This window comes from Cryptomeria japonica, chromosome 4 (assembly GCF_030272615.1).
Source record: "Cryptomeria japonica chromosome 4, Sugi_1.0, whole genome shotgun sequence".
Lineage (NCBI taxonomy): Eukaryota > Viridiplantae > Streptophyta > Pinopsida > Cupressales > Cupressaceae > Cryptomeria > Cryptomeria japonica.
In genome coordinates, this window is record NC_081408.1 from 119,307,135 (window position 1) to 119,327,652 (window position 20,518).

The following is a 20,518-nucleotide window of genomic DNA, read 5'->3' on the forward strand; positions in this document are numbered from 1 at the left end:
CCTATGTGCACACTTCCCTAAGTGTCTCAAACCCAAACTACGAAGAGATGCATTATCCTAAGTTAACTTAAGTAAAGTGTAATAATATCCATAATGAATATTTATTTACGCCAACAGTGTGTGCATCCTCCTCAATGTAAGTATGCTATATAAGTGGATGAGGGGTTACGTAGTGAAGAGATATGTCTTCCCATGTGGGAAGACACATCTCTTCCCTACGTACCTCTCACCACAGTATATAAACTAGTTACCGTTTACTTACCCAATCGGAAGGAGTGCGACTTGTTTGAGAATGGCTTTACCACCCGATACCATGAACGGTGTAACCATTGGTCAAACGCGATAAGTTAACTTTGGTTTTATTTATCTTTAGTTAAGTTAACATATTAGTATATGTAATCAAATTAATATATATATATTGGAAGCATGAAATAGTACGACCGACATTACAAAGTTAACATAATTTGCATCTTGATTGTGGATGCTAGAGAATCGCTTGCTTATCATGCTCATTATTAAAATCTAATAGAAGAACAAACCAAATATAGACCAATTCTGTGAAACTGAACATTCACAAGCTCTCAGCACAAATCGAATCTGCATAGAGATTGATCGACCAACAAAAAAGAATGAACGTTTTTAAAAGGCTTTTATGAAGGAAACAAATTTAAAATGCGAAATTGTAGTAGTACCGTGTCATACTTCTTAACAAGTATATTTTTTAAGTGACATGTCTGACTACACGTGTAACTGTGTGCTGTGACACATGTTTATGTAGTGTTACGCATATTCTGTTTTTATTTTGTTAATGAATTAGCAATTATAAAAGCAATAAACACATGTATTCCATTAAACTTAGTCATTGTTTATGTATTTCATTAAATTTAGTCATTGTTTCAATGAATCGTTGCTTGGACCATGAAACTTGTCCGTGTCTAGAAAAAATCATCTACTTTGCTTCTTGTTATTCATGCCGTGCATCTATTTATAATTCATATTTTCAATAGATCACATGCCTCTAATTATAATCCTATTTTATTTATGCGCTTCATTTCAGAATATAAGTTGAGGCACATTTAAATTTTTTACATACTAATATATAAAGATTACATTTGACATGGAAATTCATATAGTAGTAAAACCTGTTTGTTCTACATTTTTGGGTTCTAAAATGTTTTTTTTTTTCATTTTCTGTTACACATCCATACTAGGTACTTGTCTCCAAGCATAAATGATTATTTTTTAAATATTTAAGGTCATATTTGTATGCACTTACTATTTGCAAAATATTTATGTGTATCAGCTATAAAAGAGGTGCTTGAATGATCTGAATGTTTTTGTCAAAGTAACTGTTAAAAATGTAGTTTATTATTTTGACATTAGAAAATGATCTAAATTTACAACATTTGCAAACTTGACCATTAAATTCTACACTATCACATTGTATGCAAACTTGACCATTAAACTCTAAATCGTGAAAAAGTGAACAATTTCAATTTGACTATGTGTTTACAGTGTAGTACTGTATAATTATACATTAGCACAGCTAATTGTAGGGCATGCCACGAAGTTTGGATATTCTGCCAAAATGATATTTCTTCATTTCACATGTCCTTTTCTCCTAGTGCCCAGAATCACTACCTTTCACTCACCAGTTTTTAGCATAAGGCAGGGGCTACAGCTGTATCACGGCTCTTGTTGATTAATAGCTGAGAAGTGAGATTCAAGCAGGCAATGTGATTGATAAATCAAGTTCGTGGGTGCACGCGCTGGGACATATATCTCCTTACGCATATTCTGCTGTGGGCATCGGCATTGCCATTGGGATTTCTGTATTGGGTGCTGCCTGGTATATTGCTTTTCCCTCGCTTCCATTATTTTTATTTGTAAAGCTTTTCTGCGTTTTGTTCTATTTTGCTGCTGATTACGGGCCTGAATTGATGATTTACGATCAGGGGCATATTTATAACGGGGAGCAGTCTTATTGGGGCGGCTATCAAAGAACCTCGCATTACATCTAAGAATCTGATTAGGTATTTTTGTTTTTTTTCTCTGTAATTATTTTTTAGGCCTTTGGCAATTTTGTTTGGGGATAAAAGTAAATTCAGTATCTATATCAGGTTAACAAATTGTTGAATAATGAAAATATTTCTCAAGACTCTTTAATTTAAGATCTTACAGATTGTTCAAAGTGCAAATAAATCTGGACTTTTTGAACCTTAAACTAAGCCGTATGCTGGAAAGATTTTTCTTGGATTTGATCCATTTTGGCTCCAATATTGTTGAATATGTTTCAATTCTGTCTTGGCACTGTTCTGTCTAAAGACATGTTTGAACTTGATGTAAGTGCGGAAGGTTTTTGTTTAGTAACATGCTTGAATTGAATATTGGAGCTGGCCTACCTCCCACTACACTTTACAGTTTTTGTCAGGGTCTTCACATCAAGGATATATTGAAAGACAATTTCTTCACCACATCCACAAAGAGGAATTAACATCAAGACCTCTTTAATTTGGGATCACGTTTGGTGCTTTTTGAACCAGGTTCATCACTTTAATAGGTATCCTTCTCAGCACTTACTACAATTTAGTGTACTTCCCTTATACTTGTTGTCACGAAGATTGTACCCATGTTGCTTGAGCTGTAAGCTCAGAAATCTTGTGAAACATGGGATGATTTCCACGCCTGTGGGTTGTCTATGATGGAAATCAACCTCTAGATGAAAGGCTGGTTCCCTGATGAATACCTCCTACAAACTTAACTTTTGATGGGAAAAAGGATAGAAAGGCTGCTTGAAATGAAACCTATCCTAAAAGGAGGTGATGCACCAAATGCTAACTAAGACCTGCAACCTGCTTAGCTCACAAAATCCTTAACAAATAGACCTGAATCTCTCATAACTCAACTAAACATGTGATGCAGAAGTGTTTCCTAGAAAGGACTGAATTCAAAGCTTGCTTGAAAGAAAACAATGTGTTTTCACAGCTACAAACTATTAAAATCATCTCTATGACCTGCACCTACCATGTATCCTTTTACAACAAACTTTGATTAAATGAGACAAATTAAAGGATTTTGAACATAAATCACAAAAACTCATCAAATCATTCATCAATAACATGATACAAGAAGTATTGAGAAGGAATAATGCTGCTATTTTATTAAAAAATAAAGGAGTTGCTGCTACAAAACTCAGAAATTAAGCTACAATGCTTCATGCCCTCTGAAAGCAAAAGGTAGAGAGAAAATAACTAGGAAAAGATAGAAGAAAGAAGAAGTCATGTAGAATGAAGGCCTTGAAGACAAGTGAAGACGAACTGGCTGTCTCTCTTTGATCTCAGCTCCAACTGATGGTCTCCACCTTGGAATCATGTCCAATCTTGCATGAAATATCGTCAAGGGTCGAATTTGATAAAGAAGCATGTGTAAAAGCACCTCAAACTACTGCAAACTGGCTGCTCGTGACCTCAAAATGCTCCTTGACTGATGTTTGACCCATGAGGGAGTTCAAACTGAGGTGGAACCACTGTCTTCTTCTTGAAAACTCCTTATTGTCAGGCCTTGAACTGAAAGACCCACCTTTTGCTCCTTTAAGCTGATTGTGAATTGGTTGGCATGAAGAGTCAACTGATCGATGATCCCTTAGAGCATTGGGTCAGATGTAGGCCTTTATATGCCAATAAAGCCTATGATAAGCTTCAAAACTAAAACATTGTGGCTATAAACTGCTGTTATGATATATGTCAACCCATAAGGTGCTCTTAGTTTATAATAAAAGTCATTTTTGGCCTTAATCTTTCGTTTCACTGCTCATTCTTTGAGATACATAGCCAATACTCACAAACCTGTGACTGTTATTATTGTAATCCTGATCAAAAGGACTGCTTTATGAATGTAACCCGTCCACAGTGATGCTTAATAACTGCTATAATAGTATACAGACTGTCATCTTTTTGCCCACAATAATGTTGCTCTCCTCCTCTCATGTTCTATCTATCATCATTACTGTTTATATTCTACATGCCTTCATTACTCTTGACAAGAATGGTGTCTTTTTGCTTGGTGTGCTCTGTCCTATGGATTGATGTTTTCTTTCCTTTACTGGTTATCTCTCTTAAGGGACTATCAACAAATCAAGGCCTCTGTCAAAACTGTGCATACAATCTTCCCTTGGACTGTTGACGCTGTTCTTATAGCTTTTCATAGATGAAGACTGCTCTATGTCTCATTCCCTATATAACATGACTGTTATTCATGAAATAAGAGGCCTTTTTGGTCTTCACTGTTAAATGACTGTATCTTGGCTTTGACTTATTTAAGACTGTTGATCATAATCTGCTGATAAACTCTGTTTACTGCTGTAGCTTTTCTTGCTCCTATCATAGGTTTCACTAAATAGAGATGATAATCATGGTCTATATGGGACTGCAACATGCACTGTCCCTTTGACATGATAAGACTGTTGTCCTTATTATCCATTACAAGGCCAATATTGTGTTGTTTGGATGTCTCACTAATCTGTTCTAGCTCACTGTCATGTGGATTTGACTTGTTCTTCTCACTGTATGTGCTGCAAATGTGAGTTGAAGCTCCTATCACTGTATTTACTGTATTTGTTTCTTCTAGTTTGCCATATGATTGCATCTTTGACTGTTTATAAGGACACTGATCTCTTGTAATGCTGATGCTGCAAGCACAGTGATCCTCCATCATCCTTATTTGCTTTTAATCTGAGCTCATGATAGTACCAATAAAACTATCTTCAGTATATCATTTTGGGCTAGGGTTTGTGATTTCAAAAGCTTTCTGAGTTTGCATTTTGCTGAAGATATACACCCTTAAGTCTTTGTTTTGATAAGACAATTGACTGTCTTAATCATGGTTATCTTATTGAAACTTAGTAGGGACCTATCAATTCTTTTACATATCTATCATGCTCACTGTGTCCTAACCCCGCTCTAGGGTTAGATAATGTCTCCTTAGCTCTTGTGACCTTGACATTTTACTGTTACCCTCACTTACAAACCCTCTTAATCACCTTTCACAGTATTATGACAACTGTCACAACTTTGTCAGTGATCTTTGTTGTTCAACCCATGTAAGGAAATCTCCATCTTTCGGTGGCTGGTCTCATATTTGTTGATGTTATATAACCATTGGCATCCCAAGACGATTTCCATGTCCATGTCAATTATATAAAAGTCATCCTTTAATTTATATTCCCTCATAGCCAACTCCATCTGGGGTACCCTCTGAGTGCATGGGAGAGTAGTTCCTAGCCACCTTTACTTACCCTTCAATTGGAACTGTGTTCAGACCAAGTCTTTTAACTACTGCTTCATTAACATAATTATAGGTAGCTCCACTGTCAATAAGGATGATTAATCGCTGCCCTTTCAAGACCCCCTTTAGGTGGAATGCACTATAATGTGGTTCTCCCATAAGTGCAGCAAGTATGCCTCCCTCAGGTGCCTCAATTTTTTTCTGTTTCATTTTCAGAAACTGCCCCATCACTTTCCGTAGCATCATCAGAGATCACCTCAATATGATGTACTTGCCACTTAGCTCAACATCGATGCCTAGGCTGCCATGGTTCTTTATATGTGAAACACCATTTCCTTCTCCTCAATTCATTCATACTGATATCCGTTGGCTTGGATTTCAATAGAGGTATCCTAAGAGGCATTGAATTCCTTTGGAAAGGTTTTTTGGGTTGGAAAGGTATTGCTGCCTGAACAATAATCGAATGAATTTTATTCATGAATATACAACATATATAAAGAGAATTACAAGACTGTGTTCTAAAAAGAACAAACCATTCAACTAAAGCTTCAACACGAAGCTAAAAAGCCAAAACGCTTTAAAAAGATAAAAAGCAAAAAACTAAAAAGCTAACTACGCCTTCTAATATAAAAAGCAGTAGTTACACTAAACGAACTAAAAAAAGACAACTAAGTCGACAACTAAGATGCCAACTAAGATGACTATTATAGAATAAATATAATATTATTTCAATACCCTCCCTAATAGTCATCGTGCTTAATACCCTACAGAAGACATTGTCATGTCCCCACGTCAAATTTACAAATTGTAATTGTATTCATGAATCACAGTTGTCACAGATTACATATATTGATTGTATCAAATCCTACACACAACTATTAATTTCACTTATTATTGAATTCATTTTATTACAACAGGAAATAATTATTAATTATATATATCCTGGGAAATATTAAGATTTTGATTAACTCGAATCATTTCTAATTATCAATTATTAATACAAGGCCAGAAAATTAAGAATCGTTAGTTAAACTTATTAACCACATTAATAAACAGTTTCTAGTATTCTTGTTCAAATCGCACTAAGGGTCACGACTTCTTTAAGAGTCACGTCCCCTGGCGTGATGTTAATGGGAGGTCATGACTCCAGTCAATCACGTCTTTTCTATAGCGTTGTGTGCAATAGTCACAATCCATGGAGGACTATTTATGTGGCTATTAGACTTCTTTTTAAGGGTGCGATATATTTTGGAAAGAGAAGAACGGGTGTAAGGGATCATAACGAAACCGGGAGAGACGGATCAGGTATGTTCTGCATACTCAGACTATCCGGAGATTACTTGATAAGCATGAATACCCAAATCTGTGAAATAAGAACATTCCAATTTAAGTAAAATCCATTTCTTGTTAATTTCAGTATTAAATGGACATGAAACTAATGTTCTTAGGAATTACTCTCAAATCGTATCGATCTAGAGTAAATGAATTTCAATTCACATTGAGTGACAATTATTTTCTGTAGACATACTATTCAATATATCTTAATCGATTAAATAGGAACTGATGTCTATTCTAATTGCTTCCGCCTATTCTTCTTATAATTATGAAATTGTTCAAACATAGTGAGAAAACAATCCAATTACTGTTAAATATAAATATGAATAAATCGAGAATGGATATGGTAGTATAGGAATAATTAATTCCACAGTAGAATAAATTAATGAATTATATGGACAACTCTAAACATTTATTATAGTAACAATAACTATAAGCACATTCTGTAATTAATGACAGTCGAGGGAGAGTGTGGGGTTTGCAGGGGAAAGTGATGCACGCCCAAGAAGGAAACTACTGAGTTATGTCAGTAGCCCAGAAGGGCAAGTGACTGCTTTTGGGCTTGGGTCTGGCATAGTAAGTCGCCTTTGCCATCTTCTAACTCTCATAGTGAGAAAACAATCCGATTACTGTTAAATATAAATATGAATAAATCAAGAATGGATATGGTAGTATAGGAATAATTAATTCCACAGTAGAATAAATTAATGAATCATACGGACAACTCTAAACATTTATTATAGTAACAATAACTATAAGCACATTCTGTAATTAATGACAGTCCAGGGAGAGTGTGGGGTTTTTAGGTGGAAGTGATGCCCGCCCAAGAAGGAAACTACTAAGTTATGTCAGTAGTCCAGGAGGGCAAGTGACTGCTCTTGGGCTTGGTTCTGGCATAGTAAGTCGCCTCTGCCATCTCCTAACTCTCTGGGTTGGAATTAACGACCAAAAACTAAAGAACCGGGTATGCACTAAGGGAAAGACCCACACCATGGGGGAAGCCAGGAGGGCTAGTGACTGTTCCTGGGCTTGGCGAAGGGCATATGACTGCTTCTGATCCCCTGTGGGACAGCTGGGAAAAATTCCAGTCATACCGTACATTTCTTACTAACTAAAATAAATCAGTTCTTAAGATAAATAAACAATGGAGTTCATCTTATGTTTTGTTTAATAATTTACCATTATTTCTCTTATTCATTTGTCTATGTGCTGCAACTGTAAGGTTATCTCTTCTTGTTCCGATTTATTTCTGTAAATATCTCAGGCAAACTTAATTGGTATCACTACACTAAGTAGGGGACATTACAGATATTGCAGGTCTTTTGATCACAAATGAACAAATGCAAAGAACTCTCTGATGCTATGGAGACCCTCCCAGGATCTGCAGAATGTTAATGACCAAGAGTACCAGAAGCTGTCCAACCTGATGTAATCCTCACATGCGAATTATAGAATGATGACGCGCAAATTATTGAGCCCGAAACAAAGATTTTGAGGAAAAATTGGCAAACCCTCCAAAGAGTAACAAACACGATTTTAGCAAAAAACCACGAACTTTTGCAAAAGAGTACTGAGCATTGTTTGCTCTAGGAACTCCAAAACATATTGCAGGATACCACAGTTGTAGATGTTCGCCCCAGCAACTCCAGGTGCGACCCAAAATAGATTGCAACAAAGCACAATTTTTGTCCAAAAAATCGTCAAGCCCTGAAAATTGGATTTACAAATCATCGTTTTTGTGGAACAAATGGTAAAACCCAGATAACAAAATCTCATGCGAACATTGCAAATTATAGATGATAATTTTTCCTTAAAAATTATAAACTCTACAAACAATTTTTGAGGAAAAAAATTGTGAAAACCCAAGATGTCACGCCGCAAAAAAGCAAACATCACATGAAAAAACCTTGATTTTGAGGTAAAAATCAAGCAAAACCCTCCTGTGATTTTTTGTGGAGAAAAATCAGAAAACCCAGAAAAATAATTTGTGGAAAAAATTAATAAAAGATAGAAGTAATTTTTTTAAGGGGCAAATTATAAAACCCACCAAACAATTTTGTTGGAAAACATTATGAAAACCCAAACAAATTTTTTGAAGGCCAAAAAATTGTAAAACTGACATAATTTTTTTATGGGAAAAAATTATAGAACCCTAGCCAAAAATCCATAGGGCACAGAAAACTGCATTGAATAACGCAAAGATGAAAAAATCTTAATCGGCAATAAATCTTCTGGCCCAAAATTTTTAAAAAATCGGGAAATAATGGGCAATAAATCGGCAAATTTATCGAACATTTGAAAATATATAATTTTTTAAAATATTCTTAAAAAATATAATTTCTTAAAAAAACACACATATACACTAAATTTATAAAACATAATAACATATTACTGGTTTTCATCATATATAAATAGACTTTTGGATTTTATAGATTATATATGAATCAAAGAATATGAAGTCTAGGATGCCATTCAAAGCATTAAACCATCTCTTTCTCATTCGACTGAAAACATATATATGAGACTGTTGCTATACCCATCTAGTAGGTTATTGGGTATGATTAATGTTTCTAACAAAAAATATTGTAATATTCGTCCAAGTCCTATGTATTATTATTTGTCTTGTAAGAAGGTCGTATAGAAGCACTTGAAAAGGCAAGTAAGATGAAGAGCGAGAGAAGTAGAGCCATGAGCACAGTGGTGAAGGAAACGCAAGCAATGTCTTGGAAGCTTCCACAACCTCCATCGACCGTCATGTCTTCAGTCGCGCGCTTAGAAGAAATAAAATTGCCTTGTAAAAAAAAGTCGCTTTTTAGGTTCACAATAATATGTTTAAAAAACGTGATTTTTTAGGGTTTGGCTCTTGATTTTATTGCTGCTTAGATCGCGATTTTAAAAAAAAATCTTCTGCGATTTATTAGACGATTAGATCGTCTGCAAGTTCAACTCGCAATTTTGGCGATTTTTAAAGATTTTTTCATTTATGGAATAACGTGCCCTAGCCGCTGTGTAATCTAGAAACACAAAAAAATAGATTGTGTGCCCAAAATTTGTGACTTGGTTTGTTTGTGGGTTTAGAACCCGCGAGAAACACAAAAGACGAAATCCCATAAACATGCTGATGTTGAGAAATTCATGGCACCAAATATAGGTAAAAAAAAGATGTGCCACTGCAAGAAAGTCAAACATCGCTCGGAAACAAAGACAACCATTGGAAGAATCGTGAAAAAAAAATCATGGGCTGAATAAAAGCATTGAAAAAAAAAAACATGCCGCCACAAAAAAAATCCGACAAAACCCCAACTTAAGTAGAAAAATGATAAATCAAGCGCATAGAAAAGAGATTGCGTTGTGCATCCCACAAAAAACGAAGTGGAAAATCGACTGTAGAAAGCCATTGAAAAACACAGACAAAGGACAAAGGTACCTAGAGAGAGGAAAACAATCGCGGTGATTAGGCTCTGTGCGGCGGACAAAAATAAAAATCGCGCCGCCTAAATTTGGGGAAAGCCACAGCCACGAAAATCCACCCACAAACCCTACTCGAATCTTTCAGAAAACCCACGATCTGAAAAAAATCTCTTAAAAAAAATTCTTGGAATATTTTTTCAGGAGGAAGAGGTCACGAAATTCGCCAATTTTTGAAACACCCCATCGACCCACTCTGATACAATGAAAAAAAATCGAATGAATTTTATTCATTAATATACAACGTTTATAAAGAGAATTACAAGACGGTGCTCTAGAAAGAACAAACGGTTCAACTGAAGCTTCAACACGAAGCTAAAAAGCTAAAAAGCTAAAATGCTGTTAAAAGATAAAAAACTAAAAACTAAAAAGCAGTAGTTACACTAAATGAACTAAAAAAAACAAATGAGTTGACAACTAAGATGCCAACTAAGATTACCATTATAGAATAAATATAATACTAGCACTTGCACCAAAAGGAGGTGCAAGGGTTACGTTGATAGTAAGATATAGATGAATTATTTGAGATGAAGATGTTGTTGTCATATTCATTAATTAGTAAAGTGAATAGAGCTAGTTTATTGATTTTCTTTTTATTTTTTATGATTAGGATTATCCTATTTCTATTTATTATATTGATAGTAATCTATATTTGCAAACTAAAAGTTTTTAGATCATATTTGTTTTTCCCACATATTTATGATCCAAGCTTCAATACAAATTTCGTAATGTCCCCACTTCTCTAGTTGCTATCCAGATACTTAAATCCACCTGTCACCTATCTCCACAAGTGAAGTGCAGTGTTGGGAGATGATGGGTTAGCCAAAGGGGACCTATACTTAGACAAATCTTGCTTTGGTGGGCCTTAATACTAAATAATATTATAAAGTTACTTTTTCTAAATTTGGAAAAGGTAAATAAAAGTGACTTATAAGTTACTTTATCTTTTAATAAATGACTTTATATTAAAAGTCCCTTGCAATCCGAACTTATGAGGAGAGAAAAGATTCTAATGGAATCTTCCTATGATGTCCAAGGTGGATCGAACTAGGGCAAGAAGCATAAAATAAGACTTGGCGGCTCACTTTTGCATTATGTGATTGAGAATTAATTGAGAAGAAAACTATTTTGCAGGTTTGAAATGAATTTTGCAAGTGTGTGGATTGGAATTGGGGACGGAGGCCTCCATTTTTGAGAGAAAGGACGAAAACCCTTTCATATTTTGTCAATTTGGAAGGCTGGGAATGCTTATATCTATCCAACAAGGGGATTAATCGGAAGAATTTTGACACTTAGAGCAGTAATTGAATATGAGAATCAGATCTGAGCAGTTAGAGGGTAGATTTTGGTGAAATTTTGCAATTTGTGGCCAGCCATGCCTCTCCCAGCCTAGCCGTACACTTCTAGCTTGCTTGGGGTTTCAATAAAAAATAATTTGGAGGGTTTACATCTGTTTTTTTGGTGCAAATTTCATTGTTAGCATTAGGAATAAAGAATAAAATCATTCTTTCAAGTTTATGATGTCCTTGGAGTGAGTTATGAGCAAATCAGTGGGGAAAATTGGTCATTTTCAGTGAAGTCTCCTAGGAGCTTGAAGGAAATTGCAGCAGCTTCATCTATTCATGCAAGATTTGTCTTTGATAATCACTAGTTAGGAGAATTAAACTCAATGGAAGCTCCTGTAACAACATCTGGATTCATTTAAGTCTAAGTTACCAGGTTCGGCCCCCTTGAACCCCTGGTACTAGTCCGATACGGTCCGGGTTCGGGGTTCGGGTTCGGTTCGCCTGTGGTTCGAACAGGGTTCGTGGTTCACAGGCCTGGTTCGAACTAGGGCGAACCCAAGAGGACCCAAGGTCGAACCCAAGAGGACCCAAGTCGAACCCAGGGGTCTGATAGCCCAAAAATGGATTTTTTTTTTGCAAAATTTAATTTTTTTGAATTCCACCACATAAAAAATTAAAATTTCAAGAGAGAAGAACAAGTCTGTACGAAAGAACAAGTCAGAAAACACAATTCCCGTACGGGAGAATGCACCTTGATCAGAATTTTGACTTCTTTGGCGTTGTTCCTGACGTTTTAAAAAAGCAGAAAATTAATGCACGCCATGCTGCCTCGGGACCCTGCGAGGGGCGCTGCCCCTTGACCTCGCTGGGGGCGTGTTGTGACGTTTTCACACATCGCCCCATTGCAAATGGGGACCCTTGCTTTTTTGCTTTTTAGGGTTTGTTTTTTGGTCTTTTAGGGTTTTGTTAGTTAGCCTTTGCATTTTGAGTGCTGTCGGGGAAATCAATAGGATAGCAAGTTCGGCTTGAGTGATGTCCTGATCCTGAAAATTTGGCTAAGTCTGGAATGTCCTGATCCTGAAATTTGACTAAGTCTGGAAATTGAAAAACCTCCAAAAACTAGATTTTGCAATATAACTTTGGAGGTCTAAAACCACTCTCAAACATCTTGAAAGTATATATGGAATATAACTTAAAGTATAAGTAAATGTTATATTCCATAAAAGTTATCCTGATAGAGAGTTCGAAAAGTCAAATTTCGCTCCTGTCCTTCACTGAGGATCCAGAGCGAATTTCGCTCCTGTCCCTCCGAGGAGGACCAAGGCGAAGCGCTCCTGTCCCTCACCAAGGGACTAGGGCGATAATACTTATTTGAGCCATTCCTGACCTTGTTTGGACGAATTGAGACATCAAAGGCATGGTGAAGGGCAAAATGAGCATGATGGAGCATCCAGACTTGATCAAAAGCAATGAAATGATGAAGTTTTTGCCTAGAAGGTCAAATTCTCTCCTGTCCCTCACTGAAGGACCAGAGCGATTTTATTCATGTGCAATTTTAGACCTTTTTTTGGACATTAACTTTTATTCATAGCATGAGGCAGGATGATATCTTCCCTAGCAAAGACATTTCATGGTGAAAAGTGAAGCATTTGGGCCTGGAGGACAAAAATCGCTCCTGTCCCTCACTGAAGGACCGGAGCTTGAAATCCAAAATTGCCTTGTCCTTGAAAGATTTGAACGATTTCGCGAATTGAGAAGATCAAAGGAGATACATTTTATCAGTTGAATATAACTTGAAAGCGCAATCATGAGGAAAATTGACCCTAGAAGCACAATCGCTCCTGTCCCTCTGCCAGGGACCAGGGCGAATTTAAGTGATAGCTCCCGTCCCTCTCTCAAGGACCAGAGCGATTTTCCCTATAAGACACGTTTTGGGCGAAGATCAAGTAAGTCTTAAGTTTGAGGCAAGCAAAGGAGGCGTAACGAGTCCGTTGAAGATAATTTGAAGATTGCAAAAACGCCAAGTGAAGCCCGTATTGTCCTAGGCGCTCCTGTCCCTCTCCCAGGGACCAGAGCGATTTCTTCCTTAGACAAATCTCTCGCCAAGATGAAGCAAATTACATGTCAAGGATGAGTGAAGGGAAGCATCGCGGATCCATTGAAGATGGTTTTAAAAGTTAGCAAAGCATGATTGAGCCTACAAGTGAAAGTTCGCTCCTGTCCCTCAGCCAGGGACCAGGGCGAACTCAAGGTTATTTAATATTCCCTCCAAGCTTAAATCACTCCAAGCTGAGACACAAAGGGGCAATGATGTTTGGAACGCCTCGGAGAGAAAGTAAAGCATCAAAGACCGCAAAGGTGATGGAAATGCCCAAATTCGCTCCTGTCCCTCACCAAGGGACCAGAGCGAAATGTTCAAGTGTGTCCAAGTTTAAGTTGCCACTCACATTTCAAGTGTTCAAAAGGGAGTAAGGAACATCATTTTACACCGTGAAGACAGTTGCAAGTTGATATAAACAAGGATGAGCACAAGGAACAAAGGTTCACTCCTGTCCCTCACCAAGGGACTAGGGCGATATTCACTCAAATATCAAATTTGCATTGTAAAGGACGAGTAAAGTTTGCATGGAATGAATGGATAACATTGTTACTTGCCTTGCGATATAAATTGGTGATTAAAGAGACAAAGACCCAAGGAAAAAGGCAAGTTCGCTCCTGTCCCTCACCAAGGGACCAGGGCGAAAGTACTTTAAAGCGCACTCCTTCCACAAAAGGGACAAATTAAGCTCAAGATTCCCAATTAAAATGCTATTTTGGACGTCTAAGACATGACTCTGAACGTGAAAAACAAGAAAAACAAGGCCAAAATGAAGGAGCGCTCCTGTCCCTCTCCCAGGGACCAGAGCGATATGGTTAGTGTCCCTTATTCCTCCCATGCTTAGGCGCCAATATTTTCGAATTACATTAAAATGCCAAATTCGATAAAAATGTGAAAGATTTAATTAAATTGGTATTTAAAAATAGCGCATGGACATTCAATAATTAATTTAAAGCCTTTAAAAAATCGAGGTTTTTAATTACAAAGACATTTAATTAATTATTATTAAATTAAATTTTAAAAAAAGGGAGCGCTTGGGGTATTATTTTGCAAGGTCGGCCCCCTCTTTTATTAAATTTTATTTGTTTTTTGGGCCTATTTTCCAAGTCGGCCTAGGGGCAATTATCAAGATGAGCGCCTATATAAGAGGGGTGTGTTGAGCATGTTAATCCATCTTTCAATCATTTGTCCAAGTGCGATTTTGAAGGAGCAATAAAGGAGTGCCAGTTAAAGGCTAGAGGTGGAGCGAATTTTCCTCAAGACGTTGAAGGCTAGAAGTGGTGAAGTTGATAGAAGAAGCACATTTTGAAGACTTTGATCCACATTTTGCCTAGCAAACTTGCTTAATTTTGCATCTTTTCTTAGAGTTAATTCCCAAGTGGAGGTATGGCGAGATTCTCCTAGTCTCAATTTTGAATTTTCAATTTTCAATCTCAAGTGGCTTAGTAAATTTAGGAAATGATAATTCAAAGATTTATCATGAGGTTTCCTAATTTAAAACTTAAATCCTCTTTCTAGTCTATATTTCCACGTTGCAAAATATATTACTAATTTTGAAATGTTGTGTAGGTATCAAGATGGCGACTCCAAGCTCGAAGGATCTGCAAGTCGGAAGGTTCTCCTCAAGGAAAATCCAGCCAGATCAAGGACGGTCTCCTCAAGGACGATCAAGCAAGGACAAGGGCGACCTCTTCCAATCCAGCGTTCCAGGGCGAGGTACATCATCATCCTGCAAATCAAGGACACAAGAAGTCAGAACAAGGGTTTGTTGAAGAAGCAAATAGTTCCAGATGAATTAATTAAAGCTAGCTTCTCAACAACACCAAGTTGAATATTTACCAAGTTACAAGTGTCAGACAAGGTGGCATCCTAGTCATCACTTCTCCAGTCAGTGTGGTCCACCTCAGCATTTCCAGATTCAATGTACCTAACTCATGGAAGGTGGCACGAACTCCAATGTACCTACCCCGGCTATCCATTGGTCGATTTTTTCAGAGAGGACATGTGTCCAAGCAATACAAATTTATCATTGGTCAAGTATTAAATGTTATGTAATGGTTGTAACAAACCCTAATTAGGGTTTTCATTGTTGAATCTTGGCCATTGATCTCGAATTGATCTAAGCCATCGAATTGTATTGAGGGCACTATATAAGCCCTGGCATTTCATTTTGTAAAGGCATTAGGAATTAGAGAGAATAGGTTAGTTGGAAGAGTTAGAATATAGTTGATAGAATAGCAATTAGAGTAGAGTAGAGAGAGAAGGCAAAGATTGTTGCCAAGATGATGTTGTAAAAGACTTGTAACTTCATTGAAGAAATGGTGAAATTTATGGGTCGATTCGACAATTTGCATGGTCTTTATACTTCTCATATTTGATTTCATGTTATTAGATGAGTGGAAGAAATATGCTTGATCGATGGTGAAATTCGCATATCCATACTACTAGCAGTTTGTTGATTGCAGACTTGCCTTGTGTAGTCAACTGGAATCATTCAGCTTAAGCTTAACTTCAATTGTCGCTTCTTCATTGATATGCATCAACCTGATGGTGTCTATGCCTGCAGTGATGATTTGAACATCATAAAGCTTCCCTTCGAAGATCGCACTAGCCTTGTGGAGATGGTCCTGCGATGTCAAAACAAGACCTAGTTAGAGTTTCATCAAAGATCAATCATTGCTCCTACATTCTTAGTATTAGGATTAGATCCTCTCTTCGCCCTCATCCTTTTTCCATTTTTTCAAATCTAAGCTAGTAAGAGCCTGTGTTCCAGCAAAGCAGATCAGAAGTTCAATCATCAAATGTAAGTCCCCTTGTGATTCCAGCAAATCACATCATACCATTGGAGCTTATCCACACGTAGAGACCCTACATCGAAGAACCTTGGAGTCATCCTGATTGATCCTTTTTCGCGATATCTTCAGCAATCAGAGGCTTTACTCAAGAGAGGATAAGGTACCTTTAGGTATTTTATTCTGTGTTTGATAGTGTACAAAATACACGTCAATAGGGTGCTGCCCCCAGATCCCCGCAAGGGGCTCTGCCCCTTGACCTCGCTGGGGGCGTTGCCCCCAGACCCTCGCAAGGGGCACTGCCCCTTGACCCCGTTGGGGGCGTTGCCCCAAACCCCCATTAGAGAATCCATTTAATGATCAAACTTTAAATTGTTGAAAGTTGAAACAATGATACTTGAATATTTTATCATTTTGATATTAAACTTGATGTATATGATGCTGTTATGGTATGATCATGATGCTATGATTACAAGTTTATGTTGGTTTTGTTGTTTATATGATGCTATGAGACATGCTAATCTTAATTCATGCTTATAGGCTGCATATATATATAATTTACATGTTTTTGTACTAACGAACCCAAACGAACCCAAACCACTTTTCAAAATTTTGCCATACCGGCGTACCGGGTTCTTCGAACCCGAACCGGTGCTCAAACCCGAACCGGTAACTTAGATTTAAGTCAATAAAGCAACCCTCCAGGCAAGGCGTTGGACTCTTGGTAGGCCAATTTTGGCATATAATTTTTGAATTCCACTATTTATTGGCATTTGTTAATTGCTGTTAGAAAATTAGTCAATCTGAAATTTATTTCCAGTCATTAGTTTATGTTTTATTATTGTTGTTCAATTGCATTGTCAAAATTAGAAGGCATATATATTGCAAAAGCACAAAAGAAATGTATGGAACCAAATTTCCATATCGCTGGCCAAAGAAATCAGAATCAGAAAACTAAATCAAATTGCTACATCCAGTAGTCGACATCTTTTAGTGGTATCAGAGCGATGATCTTGCCAGCTTGAGGGTCATCTAAGAAATTCTATGAATTGGGGCAGATTTGGTACCTACAGGTTTTACACACGTAGGAGACCTAGAGTGGATTTGAATTTTGTCACTGAACCACCATTTGAGACTAATATGGGTGATATTCCAGAAGGACAAAGGAGCCCTCCCAAACAGGAAAGACAAAACCCACTCAATCCTGATTAGATCATGAGGAGCTTGGCTGAATCACAGCCAAGAATTGTTCAGGCAATTAATAGGTTACAAGACACACTGGATAGGATGGATTTAGGGAATCACAAAGGAAGGCGTAGGAGTCGTAGCAGGATAGTTTCAGCTGCAGGGAGTCATGGCAGCAATAGGACTCCATTTTCCCTGGGAAGCGCATCCATCTCACCACGGAGAGACAAGACCCACATGAGGACAGTTGACAGGCCTATGCTCCCTCGGTTCACTCCCAAAGATGAACCTCCCTTGGCTGATCCACATAATGGAATCACTTTCTAGGATACAGTTATGGCTGCCAACGATAAGTGGGCTCGACTTCCAGCACATGTCAGAGATGCATTTCCCTTGCATCAATATTGTATGCAATGTCGTGATTCTATGTGATGCTTTTTCATGTGATGATTAGTATTTTCTGTTAAGTGGTAATGGATGCTGATCCAGTGGTCTTTATATTTCTGATGTATTACTTGTTTATGCATATGGGTGAAGTGGAAAGGAGATATTAGGTGTGGTGAAGATCCAAGTGTTACCGGTTTATGTCTTTCACAATCATACTGTGTTTTACCGGTAGTACCTTGTTTTAGATCGGTGATACTGTTTACCAGTTAGTTCAGTCTTTGCAGTCAAAGTGGTTTAAGGAAGTTTTTGTCTATACTGATTCACCCCCCCCCCCTCTTAGTATCTGTTGAGTACTTACTATTCATCATTATTCATCATACAGGACACTGATGATGAGGAAGTGCATGTTGAGCTGCCACAAATAGAACTTGATTCTACTGATGCACAGGCTACGACCAATGTCACCATGGCCACTCTCTCGAGTTATCCTAAGTTCCATGCCTTTAGATTGAAAGGAACTATTCAGGGGCAGCATGTAGTGTGTTTAGTAGATATTGGAGCAACCCATAATTTTATTGGTCAGCACTTGGTAGAGAAACGTGGGTTGCAGATAGAGGAATTCTTAGTATTTGACGTGAAGGTTGCAGATGGTGCAGTGTTGGGATGTACGAGGAAGATTCCTCAGCTTAGTATCCAGATGGGAGACTACACGTTGACAAATGACTTTTATGTTTTGCCATTAGAGGATTATGATGCAGTCAGTGCTATGCAGTGGTTACAAGGGATTGGCAAATATGTCATTGATCACCGCAGGATGCAGTTGGAGTTCTAAGCTGATGGTAAGAAGAAAATATTGAGGGCATTGTCAGATGGAAGCCCCAAGGAGGTTTCTTCTTGTAGGATGGAGACTATCATCAGGCATAAAATATCCTTTGAGCTACACAGTGCTTTATTTTATCTAAAGCACCTTCATCTTAGGATGGCAAAACTTATCACATTGATATTCAGTAGATTTTAGATAAGCATGGGATGGTGTTCGGTGATATACCACCTGGTGTACTGCCTGATAGAGGCTTTGAGCATGTGATAGAATTAGAAGAGGGAGCAAAACCAGTCATGACCACTCCCTACCGCCATCCTAAGGTCTACAGAGATGAGATAGAGAAAACCATTAGGAACTTATGGACATGGGATTCGTTAGATCGAGTTCTAGTCCGTTTGCTTCTTCAGTTGTGCTGGTGAAGAAGAAGGATGGGACCCTATGCATGTGTATTGACTACCTTGCACTCAACAAGAAAACCATTAAGAACTGGTATCCCATTCCACGCATAGATGAGTTGTTGGATGAGCTTCATGGCTCAATTTATTTTTCGAAGATTTATCTTCGATCGGGGTACCATCAGATTAAGGTGCACGAATCAGACATTCACAAAACAACTTTCAAGTACCATTACGGTCATTATGAGTTCTTAGTGTTGCCTTTTGGTCTCACTAACGCCCCTGCTACATTTCAGTCATACATGAACCACATATTTAATAAGCATCTGCGTAAATTTGTGTTGGTGTTTTTTGATGATATCTTGATTTACAACAAATCATGGGAGGAACGTCTGAGGCACTTAGATGAGGTATTGAGCATTATGGAATCTTAGTAATTGTATGCTAAGATGTCCAAATGTGAATTTGGGCTCACTGAGATTTTATACTTGGGTCATGTGATAGGAGTTGATGGAGTTAAAGTCCATCAGGAAAAGATCCAAGCTATTCTTGATTGGCCACCCCCCAGGAGCATTTCAGAGTTGTGTAGTTTTCTTGGGTTATGTGCTTATTACAGGAGGTTTGTTAGAGGTTATTCTCAGCTTGCAGCACCTTTGACAGATCTCACCAGGAAAGGGGCTTTTAGATGGACTCAGGAGGCACCAGAGGTATTTGATAGGCTTAAGTAGGTGATGAGCACTTGTCCTGTATTGGCACTTTCTGATTTCACCCAACCTTTTGTGCTTGAAAGTGATGCTTCAAGAGAAGGTGTGGGTGCAATACTTATGCAAAATCATCATCCTATTGTGAATGAGAGTAGGAAATTGAAAGACAATGAAAAACTATACTCTACATATGATAAAGAAATGTTGGCTATTATGCATGCTCTCACGAAATTCAGACAGTACTTAGTGGGAAGGAAATTCATTTTTAAAATTGATCATAACAGCCTTAAGTACATTTTAGATCAAAAAGATCTCAATGAAAGGTAGCAAAAATGGGTCAGTAAGATCCAAGCATATGATTTTGACATTGAATATGTCAAGGGGAAAAATAATGTAGCTGCTGATGCATTATCGAGGAAGCCATCTATTGTTGCTCTTTGTTCATTGAGTGAGATTTCAGCTGATTGGAAATCTCAAATTTTGGTAGAATATTCCAAAAGTCAACATGCTTGTGAGATTATGGATGGAATCATTCAGGATGATAGGTACACGGTTGTGGATGATGTGTTTACTACAAGGGAAGAATATATTTGGTTCCGGAATCTAAACTGAAAAATCAGATTTTACATGCTTTTTATGATACTCTTGTAGTAGGACATCAGGGGTATGGTAAGGCTTATAGGCAAATTAAAGAGAAGTTCACTTGGAAGGGTCTCAAAGATGATGTTTTACTATTTTACAGCATGTAAGGGAATGTATTAC

The 20,518-nt window shown here is 37.5% G+C and overlaps 1 protein-coding gene across 1 annotated transcript in view; it reads left to right on the plus strand.

Moving 5' to 3' along the window:
- Positions 1-1,712: 1,712 nt before the first annotated feature.
- Positions 1,713-20,518, plus strand: part of LOC131074136 (V-type proton ATPase subunit c''2-like) — a gene marked incomplete at its 5' end in the record, with an annotated part of 58,630 nt that continues 39,824 nt past the window's right edge. Inside the window, 2 exons of the mRNA XM_059218896.1 lie at positions 1,713-1,849; positions 1,956-2,033. Of these exons, the coding sequence (XP_059074879.1) occupies positions 1,713-1,849; positions 1,956-2,033 (215 nt within the window). The remainder of the gene's footprint in view (positions 1,850-1,955; positions 2,034-20,518) is intronic.